Raw genomic sequence first — 12719 nt, 5'->3', positions numbered from 1 at the left:
ACCTAGAAGAAATGGTCAAATTTTTAGAAAGGTACAGCCTTCCAAGACTGAACCAGGAAGAAAAAAGAACAGACCAATCACAACTACTGAAATTGACACTGTGATTTTAAAACTTTCAACAAACAAAAGTCCAGGACCAGATGGCTTCACAGGTGAATTCTGTCAAACATTTAGAGAAGAGTTAACACCTATCCTTCTGAAGCTCTTCCAAAAAATTGCAGAGGAAGGAACACTCCCAAGCTCATTCTATGAGGCCACCATCACCCTGATACTAAAACCAGACAAAGATATCACAAAAAAGGAAAATTACATACCAATATCACTGATGAACATAGACGCAAAAATCCTCAACAAAATACTAGCAAACCAAATCCAACAACACCTTAAAAAGATCATACACCATGATCAAGTGGGATTTATCCCAAGGATGCAAGGTTTCTTCAATATACATAAATCAATCAATGTGATACACCACATTAACAAACTGAAGAATAAAAACCATATGATCATCTCAATAGATGCAGAAAAAGCTTTCGACAAAATTCAACACCACTTATGATAAAAAATCTCCAGAAAGTGAGCGTAGAGGGAATCTACCTCAACATAATAAAGGTCATATACAACAAACCCACAGCAAACATCATTCTCAATGGTGAAAAACTGAAAGCATTTCCTCTAACATCAGGAACAAGACAAGGATGTCCACTCTCGCCACTTTTATTCAACATAGTTCTGGATGTCCTAGCCACAGCAGTCAGAGAAGAAAAAGAAATAAAAGGGCTACAAATTGGAAAAGAAGAAGTGAAACTGTCACTGTTTGCAGAGGGCATGATACTTTACATAGAAAATCTTAAAGATGGCACCAGAAAACTACTAGAACTCGTCAATGAATTTGGTAAAATTGCAGGATACAAAATTAATACACAGAAATCTCTTGCATTCCTGTACACTAACAATGAAAGATCAGAAAGAGAAATTAAGAAAACAATCCCATTTACCATTGCATCCAAAAGAATAAAATACCTAGGAATAAACCTCCCTAAAGAGGCAAAAGACCTGTACTCAGAAAATTATAAGATACTGATGAAAAAAAACTTAAAGGTGACACTAACAGATGGAGAGATATACCATGTTCTTGGATTGGAAGAATCAATATTGTGAAAATGACTAGACTACCCAAAGCAATCTCCAGATTCAATGTAATCCCTATCAAATTACCAATGGCATTTTTCACAGAATTAGAATAAAAACTTTTACATTTGTTTAGAAACACAAAAGACCCTGAATAGTTAAAGCAATCTTGAGAAAGAAAAACAGAGGTGGAGGAATCAGGCTCCCTGAATTCAGACTATACTACAAAGCTACAGTAATCAAAACAGTATGGTACTGGCACAAAAGCAGAAATACAGATCAATGGAACAGGGTAGAAAGTCCAGAGATAAACGCATGCACCTACGGTCACCTAGTCTATGACAAAGGAGGCAAGAACATACAATGGAGAAAAGATAGTCTTTTCAGTAAGTAGTGCTGGGAAAACTGGACAGCTACATGTAAAAGAATGAAATTAGAACACTCCCTAACACCATACACAGAAATAAACTCAAAATGGATTAAAGACCTAAATTTAAGGCCAGATACTATAAAACTCTTAGAGGAAAACATAGGCAGAACACTCTCTGACATAAATCACAGCAGTATCTTTTTTAATCCGCCTCCTAGAGTAATGAAAATAAAAACAAAAATAAATGAGTGGGACCTGATTAAACTTAAAACTTTTGCACAGCAAAGGAAACCACCAACAGAAAGAAAAGACAACCCAAAACATGTTAGAAAATATTTGCAAATGAAGCAACTGACCAGGGGTTAATCTCCAGAATACACAAACTGCTCATGCAGCTTGTTATCAGAATACAAATAAGCCAATCATAAAATGGGCAGAAGACCTAAATAGACATTTTTCCAAAGAAGACATATAGATGGCCAAAAAGCACATGAAAATCTGCTCACCACTGCTAATTATTAGAGAAATGCAAATCAAAACTACAATGATACCTCACCTCACACCAATCAGAATGGCCATCATCAAAAAGTCTGCAAATACCCAATGCTGGAGAGGGTGTGGAGAAAAGGGAACCCTCTTGCGCTATTGATGGGAATGTAACTTGATACAGCCACTGTGGAGAACACTATGGAGGTTCCTTAAAAACCTAAAAATAGAACTACCATACGACCCAGCAATCCCACTATTGGGCATATACCTTGAGAAGACCATAATTCAAAAGGATACATGCACCCCAGTGTTCATTGCAACACTGTTTACAATAGCCAGGACATGGAAGCAACCTAAATGTCCACTGACAGAGGAATGAATAAAGAAGAAGTGGTACATATACACAATGGAATATTACTCAGCCATGAAAAAGAATGAAACAATGCCATTTGCAGCAACATGGATGGACCCAGAGATTGTCATACTGAGTGAAGCAAGTCGGAAAGATAAAGGCAAATATCATATGATATCACTTATATGTGGAATCTAAAAAAATAGTACAAATGAACTTACTTACAAAACAGAAACAGAGTCACAGATGTAGAAAACAAACTTATGGTTACCAGGGGGAAAGTGGGGAGGCAGGGGAGAGAGATAAATTGGGAGATTGGGATTGACATATACACACTACTATATATAAAATAGATAACTAATAAGGACCTGCTGTATAACACAGGGAACTCTTCTCAATACTCTGTAATGACCTATATGGGAAAAGAATCTAAAAAAGAGTCGATATATGTATATGTATAACCGATTCACTTTGCTGTACAGCAGAAACTAACACAACATTGTAAATCAACTATACTCCAATAAAAATTTTTTAAAAAATAAAACATTACTGAGAGCTCGTCCTACAAAAAGCATCTATCAAATAAGAAGCAGGATGAGATGATGTCCAAGGTCTCTTCCAGCTATAACGTGAGAATTTGATATGTGAAAAAGCCTTATTGTATTTTTAATAAATAAAAAGTTGGCAATTTTGTTAATATTTTTAAAAAGGATAAATTTCTTATTATTAGAAATAATAATAATTATAAAACAAACAAAAACAAAAGGTCTTTCTGTCCATGCGATCTTAGTCTTGAGCACTCCAGAAGAAGAAAGTAATTATCAACTAAACATTTCTTGCTAGAAAGGAACAAAGACCAAATCAGCCCTAGAATGGTTAGTTGAGCATCTTACTTGTTTTAACATCTTACTTGTTTTTGCATCTTACTTGTTTAGCATCTTACATGTTGAGTTCTTTAAAAGAAATATTCAAGATTTATGTCTACCTTAAAAGTTCTGGGGTTAGGATCAATTTAATTTGGAGGGTGTAGAAGTACAAAGTGCTGAAATTATCAATTTTGTCAAAGAGAGGAAAGAACTTTTCTTATGATATTGATAGTTAAAAGGAACAAAATAAACCAGTCTACCTCCTTGGGCATTTTTACAATAAACCCAAATCAGCAGGACTTTGATAGGCCATCAGGTTTAAAAACACAGTCTCTAGTTAGTCTGTTATTGCACAAATGCACTTTTTTAAAAACAAGATATTATAGATCACTGATGTTTACAAAACCAAAACAACTCACTGAGTTTTCCATCTGCCATTGTTTCATTTCATGGGGGAAAATGGCTTGCTTCTAAAGCTTGGGGATTCCTATATGAATATATTACTCAGAATAGACTTTTCCTTTTATTAAGTGCCCAAATTATTTCCTTTATTGTTCATGCAGGGACAATGGCAGAAGTTAGAAAAGATGCATCCACATCTCCTATGACAACAGGAAGCCAAAAGGAGCTTGTAATCACAACCACAGCATCATTGCAACATGACACCCCCCGGTAAGTTTCAGGGATACTTTGTTTTAATATTCTGCAGATAAGAACTTTTTTTGAGTTATTTAATAAGTATTGAAAAATCTTGACAATTGTTAATGCCTCCTACTCAAGAGAGAGGCCCTTATTTGGAAGCATCTAGATATGACAAGGTTGAACTCATGGAGCCCTTTCCTTTATGCATGCTTTTCCTTAATTGATAATGGCAATTGACAAGGATTTCCACAGAAACACAAAGCTAATCCTGCCTTTCATCAAAAAATCTGTTTAGCAGCAGGTCCTTCCCAACTTATCATGGAATGGTTATACACTTGGACTCTAAGCTTAACTAACTGAATTCATTGATATTAAAAACTGTAGTGGGTTTTGTACTACAGTTAAGTGACTGTCAACATTTACTTATACCAGAGACATTTGAGGAGTTAATACTTTGATCAGCCTTTTCTGGAGTCAGGAAAAGAAATATGTTATTAAAATTTCTCATATCTAATAAGCCAACTCCCATATTATGCATTTAAGGCTGAATATATAAACATCAACACCAAAAGGGCTTGGTTTATGTTTCCTTGGGGATATGATTGAGCACTTAAATTCCTAGCATCTTATCAGATAAATACAGATTTTAAGACTTAATTAAGAACTTTTGGGAAATGACTCTTAACACAGAGGATAATAATAATGGCTATCACCTATTAAGCATCTACTATGTGCCCAGCCCTTTGTACGCATTATCTGATTTAATCTTCATCACAGCCTATGAGGTGGTACTACTCTCATACTCATTTTAAAAATCGGGAAACTAAGGTTCAGAGAGATTGAGTGACTTGCCTAAGGTCACATAGCTAGTAAGAGGTAGAGCCAGCATTTCAGACTCCAAAGCCCATGATCTTAAATATTATAATAGTTGACAATGGCAACGTCCCTATTTTGGAAGCCACCCACAGTCAAAAGAAAATTTAACTAGTTTACCACATTCTTTGTCCATTACTCCTTTCTTTTATTTTTAATGCTACCATGCATGGCATTTTGCCAAAGACCTACAGTGGGTTGTGGCTCTGAAAGGTTGATGGGGCTTCCACCTTGGACCACTTAACATTGTGGATGAATGCTTGTGCTCAGAGAGGATCCATCCTAGCTCATCTTGAGGGATTTCTTTGGAGGAGTTAATAGGTAAAGAGGAAAGACAATCTGGATTTTCAAACTTAATGAATTTTCCTGTCTTTGACACTAAGATCTTCAATGAGATCTTTAACACTACTCTAATGTGTTTTTGATGATTGCACTTCGGTTTAGAGTAAAGCATGAAAAAGAAGAATAAAATGTTTCCCCAGTAAGGGTTTTATAGTACATCCTCAGCACACATTTTCTGAAATGGCCATATCAACTTTGTAGAGTTTTACAAGCCCAGGTTAAAATTGCTGTGAAGACTCATATCTACAAACCTTAAAAAAAGGATTCTTTATTAGTTCTTAATGCTGCAGTTCAGCTAAATACAGATTCTCAGAAGCTTCTTAAATAACGAGCATTTGGCTAAACAAAACAATGTACAGCACACCAGATTTTATCCTTAGAAGTGCTTGATGGCCTATTATAGGTCTATTATACAAAGTGCAGAGTTGAGAAAAAAAGACTCAGTACTATGAAAATCAGTTACCAGGAAGGCACAGTGGTTGCTTTCCAGACTTCAGAATCAAGATTGTTTGATTTATTTTTATTTCAAAGTGTAGAAAAGGCATGTTTTATAGCCTGCTTTTACATATAAACTCTTAACGCAAGAGGAAAGCCTGTTGTTCTTCATTCCAAGAAACCTTTGAAAGTACTGAGGAGAACAAGGATAAAAGTCCGTTCCCTGTCCACCCTAAATTCCAAGAATTTTCAAGACCTGCAGAAAAGGATGGGGATGCGACAGATGCCAGTGGGCGACAGGTTTCCTTTGTTCTCTGAAAAGTGCTGGCATCTATAAGAGTCCCATGTGGGTCCATGTGCAGGTGATAAAACCTAGCTTGGCAAAGTCATCTTTCTCATTCACAGTGTACGTTGTTAATTGTTCTCTCTGCTGCGTGTCAATGTAATGTGAAATTTTCATTCTGCATTCAAGATGGGAGAAGTTGTGGCTGAAAATGTTAACATTTGCATTTTTATTTGTTGATTTATTTAAAGGACAGCCTCTCCTACAGCAATCCATCACTTGGTGACACCCCAAATGTGAAAAATGTATTGTAGACTTGTGGTTACAATGTGTAATAAGTGCTAAAGACAGTAAAGGAATGTTAGTTATGTTGCAAATGTAATATTTATTGACGCATAAAGTTTATTGCTTTCGAGGTTCAATAATACTGACCAGAGGACATTAATATCACTTATCCTGATTTTAGCAGGGCACCTTTGTATGTGGAAATATTCATCTATCTCATGCTAACAAAATAAATATGTAATTTACAGCACAAGCAAAGAGGGCTTTATAATAGTTTTCTGTGCTGAGACCTGCAGTGCTTCTCTCTTTCCATCTTACTTCCAGCCTCCAATACTGATCACACACCCCTGAGCTGTCCAAGAAAGTAAGCACAGTGGGCATCTCGGTACAGGAGGGTGGCACCACTGAACTAAACAATGCCTTGCATTTCTGCTTGCCTGGAACAGGCAACACCCACAGACCATTCCACCAGGAGAGAGAACTGGAGGGGCTTTTCTCTGTCATTCTGAACACCTGGTGGGTAGGTGAGCCTTTACTCAGAAAGTTGAACAAATACCTTTCCTGCCATGACACTGAGTCAGAGTTTACCAATTCTACTTCATCCTCAGGTCTCCAATGTGGAGCCAGAGCTGGGCAAGTTACCAATGAGTTTGTTATGAGCACAAATGTTGCTGATAATTACCCCTTTTGTACCTTGCAGAATTAGTTGTGTCCATTGCCAGCATACAGACCTTATAAGAAATCTCTGAGACCCAGAGCAAAAGAAGTTAACGTTAATTAACAACCATCAGCTGTAATTGTCGTCCCCATTAAGATGCAGAATTATGTATTTCTTCATTATAAATAACTTTTCTAATTGTACTTGATGTATGCCAATTTCATCAAACAGTATACTTGCAACAGGCACTTATTTGCATTAAGGTAGCTTTGGATCTTCAAATCTTTTATTTCAAATTTGACCAAGGAGAAAAGTCTGTTGCGTGCAGTATATTTTTTATATGTTGGTATCTTTTTTCTATTCAGGTATGTAAATCTGGAACATTTTATATTAAAATGAAGACTATCTTCTGGGATTGTTCAGTGAAACAGATATCTTGTCACTTTTTAAAATACCGGTGGAGTTTCTATGTCTCAGTCATATGACAGCGCAATAATGATTCCTACGAAACTGATAGAGGCAAATACCAGGCCTGCAGCAGCAGGCTTAACACGCTCGGTCCCTGAAGTGAAAGGTTACTAAGGCTCCTTCTCTCCGTTCTTTCCTGACTCGTAAGAGTTAAGACTGGTACTCTTGACGTCTTTTTTTATTTTTCCCTGTGAGATGTGAAGAGAGAAAGACTGATCTCACCAAATCATGCCCAATTAGTGAATTTTTGGAACCGGAACTGTAGGTAGCCTATTTCTAGGAAGCACTGCTCACCTCACTACTCTAGGTTTTTTCAGAAAGATTAGTTTTTATCACAACACCAAGTTGATGGTTTTTGTTTTACTTGTTTGGTTTGTTTTTTGAGCTGTGTCAAGAGGGATGATTTTGTAGAGCTTGTTTTTTGTTGAGGGAGGTTGGAAAATATTTGTGTATGTGCTTTGAAGGACTTAATAGCTTATTTGGGGAACTTTTAAAAAATAATAGCTTAATTTGTTCTTTTTTTTTTTAAGACCTTGTTCCTTTGCTGTCAGACCATATGCTTAATGTGTTCTGAAATTTTTGCTGTAAGTTTCCACCCTGCCAAGCTTTCTATAGAGCAATTCCCAGTGCACAGTCATGCTCACAGGCTGACTTGAAGGTGGCTTGTGGAGACTCCTTGCCCACTGAGTTTGAGATTGAGGGACGCAGGCTCAGAATATTGGGAACCTGAGACCACACTCTGCCAACCCAGGCTGGAAGGATCCAAGTACCCTGCAATCTAAAACTTAAACTTCTGTCTTGAAGACAGTGTTTTTCTATGTCTTCTTTGGGAAAATGTCTATTCAGGTCCTTTGCCCATTTTTTCATCAGACTGTTTGCTTTTTGCTGTTGAGTTGTAAGAGTTCCTTATATATTTTGGATATTAACCCCTTATCAGATGTATAGCTTGCAGATATTTTAATCCCAATCTGTAGGTTGCCATTTCACTTTGTTGAATGTTTCCTTTGCGGTGCAGAAGCTTTTTTATTTGATGTAGTCCCACTGGTTTATTTTTGCTTTTGTTGCTTGAGCTTTTGGTGTCACATGCAAAAAATCATTTTGAAGGCTAATGTCAAGAGCTTTCTCCCTGTGTTTTCTTCTAGGAGTTTTATAGTCTCTGGTCTTACATTTCAGTCTTTAATCCATCTTGAGTTGATTTTTGTGTGTGTATAGTGTAAGATGAGGGTCCAGTTTCATTCTTTTGCATGTGGATATTCAGTTTTCCCACATGCTGTTGTATTTATTGAAGAGGTTATCCTTTCCCCATTGCATATCTTGACACCCTTGTTGAAAATCAATTGACCATTTATGCTTGGGTTTATTTCTGGGCACTTGACTCTCTCCAGTGAGTCTATGTGTCTTTTTTTATGCCAGTACCATACTGTTTGTAATACAATTTGAAATCAAGAAGTGGGATTCCTCCAACTTTGCTCTTCTTTCTCAAGATTGCTTTGGCTATTCGGAGTCTTTTGTGGTTCCATATGAATTTTAAGGTTGTTTTTCCTATTTCTACAAAAAATTTCATTGGAATTTTGTTAGAGATTACATTGAATCTGTATATCACTTTGGGTAGTATGGCTATTTTAACAATTTTAATTATTTTAATCCATGAACACAGGATATTTTTCCATTTACCTGTATCTTTTTCAATTCTTTTCTTCAATGTTTTATAGTTTTCAGTGTACAAATCTTTCACCTCCTTGATTAAATTTATTCCCGAGTATTTTATTCTTCCTTATGCTATCATAAATGAGATTTTTTTTTGATTTCCTCTTCTGATAGATGATTGTTGGTGTAAAGAGACACAGCTAATTTTTGTATTTTGATTTTGTATACTGCAGCTTCACCAGATTCATTTTTTAGTTCTAACAGGTTTTGTGTGTGTGTGGAGTCTTTAGGGTTTCCTACATATAAAACCATGTCATTCAAAGAGATAATTTTACTACTTAACTATTTGGATGTCTTTTACTTCTTTCTTTCTTTCTTCTGGTCCCAAATTTCAGTGTTTTTTCATTTTCTCACACTGTGTGAAACTTGAATTTTGTTCTTAGGTGTAGGCACTAAGCCTATAAAATTCTGATTTAGAGTAGGAATCCGACAAACTTACTTTAAGAGTTAGAATTTGGGTTTTCTGGGGTTTTTTTGTTTTTGTTTTTTGCGGTACACGGGCCTCTCACTGTTGTGGCCTCTCCCGTTGCGGAGCACAGGCTCCGGATGCGCAGGCTCAGCGGCCATGGCTCACGGGCCCAGCCACTCCGCGGCATGTGGGATCTTCCCGGACCGGGGCACGAACCCGCGTCCCCTGCATCGGCAGGTGGACTCTCAACCACTGCGCCACCAGGGAAACCCTAGAATTTGTTTTTATAACTTGATAGGAAGAAACTTAGCCTTACACACAACAGCCAAATTGCAACGCTTTCTTGTACTTGTGCCTAGAATCCTAACTGTAACAAAATCCTTTTTTTAAAAAATCAGACTTTTTTCTCACCTGTACATTCACACAAATATTTTTAGAGCTTAACCAGGTCCCCTCATGTGCCTAGCACATAATGTGTTATCCTTCCAAGGTAGAGAAGAGGAACTAAATTAAAATTCCCAAACCTCAAACTAGAGCCTTACAGGCACTACTTGGGTTTATGTGGTAGGTTTGAACAGCAGAACTCATTGCTGCTATACAATAGAGTACATGAGTGGTGACCATATGTGGCAATACTGGCTGCTATTCACTGAATGCCTATTATGTATCAGATCTTGTGTTGGGCAAGTTCGGCTATGTCCTTTCACAATATATGTTCATACAAATTACGTATCATTGTAAAGCTCTTTTTAATGACTGTTAAAATTCATTTTCAAAGTATTAGATAGATTTTCTTCTTAGATTTTTTTCAAAATGATTTCCAAAAGTGTGGGCTTCTAGGCTAAGAACTATCATTTTAGCTTTATATGCCCTCTGAATAATAGTTTACACACTTCACACAATCAAAATGCTATTTACTATAACTTTTCCATTTTGTGTATATTGCAAATAACAAAATTGAATGATATATTGCACATAAATGATGACAATTAAAAGGGATAATCCAAAAACTTCAGAAAATAATTGGTTGAATATGTAAAAGAAAATATGAAGCACCTGTCTTCCATATCAGGAGGATGAAACGTCCAGCCATTCAAAAGGATTTTTATTGAAGCTAGGTTGATAAATTGAAATTCCCTGCTGGCAGGTACATTACTACCAAGAACAGCTGAATGCATGGAAATTTTTAGATGTTTGATGAAAAGATGTTCCTTTTAATTAAGCCATGATTTGGGGGTGTTACTGTAATAATTCCCACTGTTAAATGCCGTTAATATAATCATCCATTCCTATTGCAAACACTGCTTATAGAGTGTGTAAATTAAGAAAACAGAAACAAATAGGCTAAGTAGAAATAATAAAGACACAGTATAATTCCAAGAAATGAATTCAGTTTGAGGAATCTTATCAAGACACTCTTGACATAGGATGAACGTACAGTAGGGAAAGTGTACATTACAACAGTTTGTGCTTACTAGCCACTAGAGTTCTAGTCCTTGGCTTCAGGAAATCTTTCTAAATTCTAGGGGAAGGGATTATAAGAGCTATTTTATTGCTCACACTTTTCTGTATCTTCCAGATATTCTATAACAACAATGTATTACGTAGTTTTAAAAACAATATTTAAAAAGAAACAAAGGGCGCACATTTATAGGAGGTAAACCCATTTCAAAATTTTATGCTCTCTAGTTCCAAGTAGTTGCAAAAAATCTAAGGTTACCTTGGAGCATAAGACATAATTATGTTATTTCTTTGTTGAGCCAGCAGTAGGTGAGGATTATGCTTCCTGGTGGGTCTTCTCCAGGGCACTGAATTCTGGAAAATGCTGCAATTAGTGACATCTGTTCAGTATTGCCAGTTCCTGCTATCATTTCAGTTTTTGGCCTCGTCAACTGCTGTTTTAGACTTGTGCCTTTGGTCCAAGATTATCAAATTCCCTTCACTTCAATGTTAAGAAACATTTGTTGAGTGCCACTTGCTGTCCTAGGCACTTAAATGCTTTTATAAAAATTCTTTTATGGGGGCTTCCCTGGTGGTGCGGTGGTTGGGAGTCCATCTGCCGATGCAGGGGACACGGGTTCGTGACCCGGTCCGGGAAGATCCCACATGCTGCGGAGCGGCTGGGCCCGTGAGCCATGGCCGCTGAGCCTGCGCGTCCAGAGCCTGTGCTCCGCAACGGGAGAGGCCACAACAGTGAGAGGCCCGCGTACCGCAAAAAAAAAAAAAAAAAAAATTATTTTACGTATTTTACCTAATGTGATCCTAACAATCATGAGAAAACAAAGCTCAGAGAGGTGATAGAACATTTAAGAGCCCAGGGGTAATAATTATAACACCTAGGTTTATAGGCCTAGGTTTGAATGCTAGCCTATGTGGTTTTGAGCAAATCACTTAGTTTAATCTATAAAATGGGGGTAATAATATCTCCCTCATAGTCTGGTCATGATGGTTAAGCAACATAGTTTATATAAAGTACTTAGCAGAGTCTTGGTACATGACTAATAGTAGTTGTCATTGTAGAACTTCCTAGGACCGTACAAGCTATAAGAAACAGAGCTCAGATTTGGACCTTGCTATTGTAATTCTAAACTCTGTGTGCGTTCCCTGACAAAAGGTTAGGAATAGGGTTAGACTCATCTCAGAGGTGGGCGATAGGGTTGTATTTTTTAATATTCACCATGGAAACATGCTTGCAAACATGCCTGAGCCTGATTCCTCATGTGAAAATAAGGGTATTAATAACTGCCTTGCAAATTTGCTCAGAGGATTAAACGTGACTAGGTATGCAAAGCCTCAACTTGGTTTTGGGCCACAGTGTGCCCTCAGTGTTAGCTTCTTTCTCTATGCTCTGGGCAACAAGATTTTGGGGGGCACCTGGAGCACAGTACATGTGAATGACACAGGCTCCCCCTTGCCAAATGCACTGAGTGACAGTGTTGTGCAGAAATGTGGCTTCGAAGCAAACTGAATAACCCTGCATTCAAAGTTACTGATAATGGATTTCTTCTCATAATTAGCTCTTTGTAAAAATTCTGAAAGGGCTTAATTCCCTTCAGAGCAGTGGTTCTAAAATCTATCTGCACATTGAAATCACTTAGGAACCTTTGACAAAGTACCTGTTTCTAGGCCTCACCTGAATTCATTGAACCAGATTAATTGAACCAGGCGGATTCTCAACCACTGCGCCACCAGGGAAGTCCCTGCATTGGGATTTGATTGCTTAGATAACATCTCACAGTTGTTTTCACTTAGTATAGAATATATACCACTCCATTATCTTGTGTTCAGCCATATCATAGAGCTCCTTCTACTTAGGCCTATGGCCAGTTCTTTGTTTTGGTTTTCTCAAATTAAAAATCCTTGCATGTAGACAGGCAACATGGCTTACAGGAAAGGCCTTGAGAATTAA

At 37.2% G+C, this 12719-nt stretch overlaps 1 protein-coding gene across 2 annotated transcripts in view; it reads left to right on the top strand.

Annotated features, from left to right (window-relative positions):
- The window catches only part of KIAA1328 (KIAA1328 ortholog), a 380212-nt gene that overhangs the window by 320750 nt on the left and 46743 nt on the right, over positions 1-12719 (top strand). For both annotated transcript variants that reach the window (XM_065890102.1, XM_065890101.1), the window contains exon 9: positions 3772-3880. In XM_065890102.1, coding sequence (XP_065746174.1) covers positions 3772-3880 — 109 coding nt within the window. The remainder of the gene's footprint in view (positions 1-3771; positions 3881-12719) is intronic.

The sequence above is a fragment of the Phocoena phocoena genome, chromosome 13 (genome assembly GCF_963924675.1).
Source record: "Phocoena phocoena chromosome 13, mPhoPho1.1, whole genome shotgun sequence".
Classification (NCBI taxonomy): Eukaryota; Metazoa; Chordata; class Mammalia; order Artiodactyla; family Phocoenidae; genus Phocoena; species Phocoena phocoena.
Note: the sequence above shows the minus strand (reverse complement) of the source record. Positions and strands in the feature narration are given on the sequence as shown.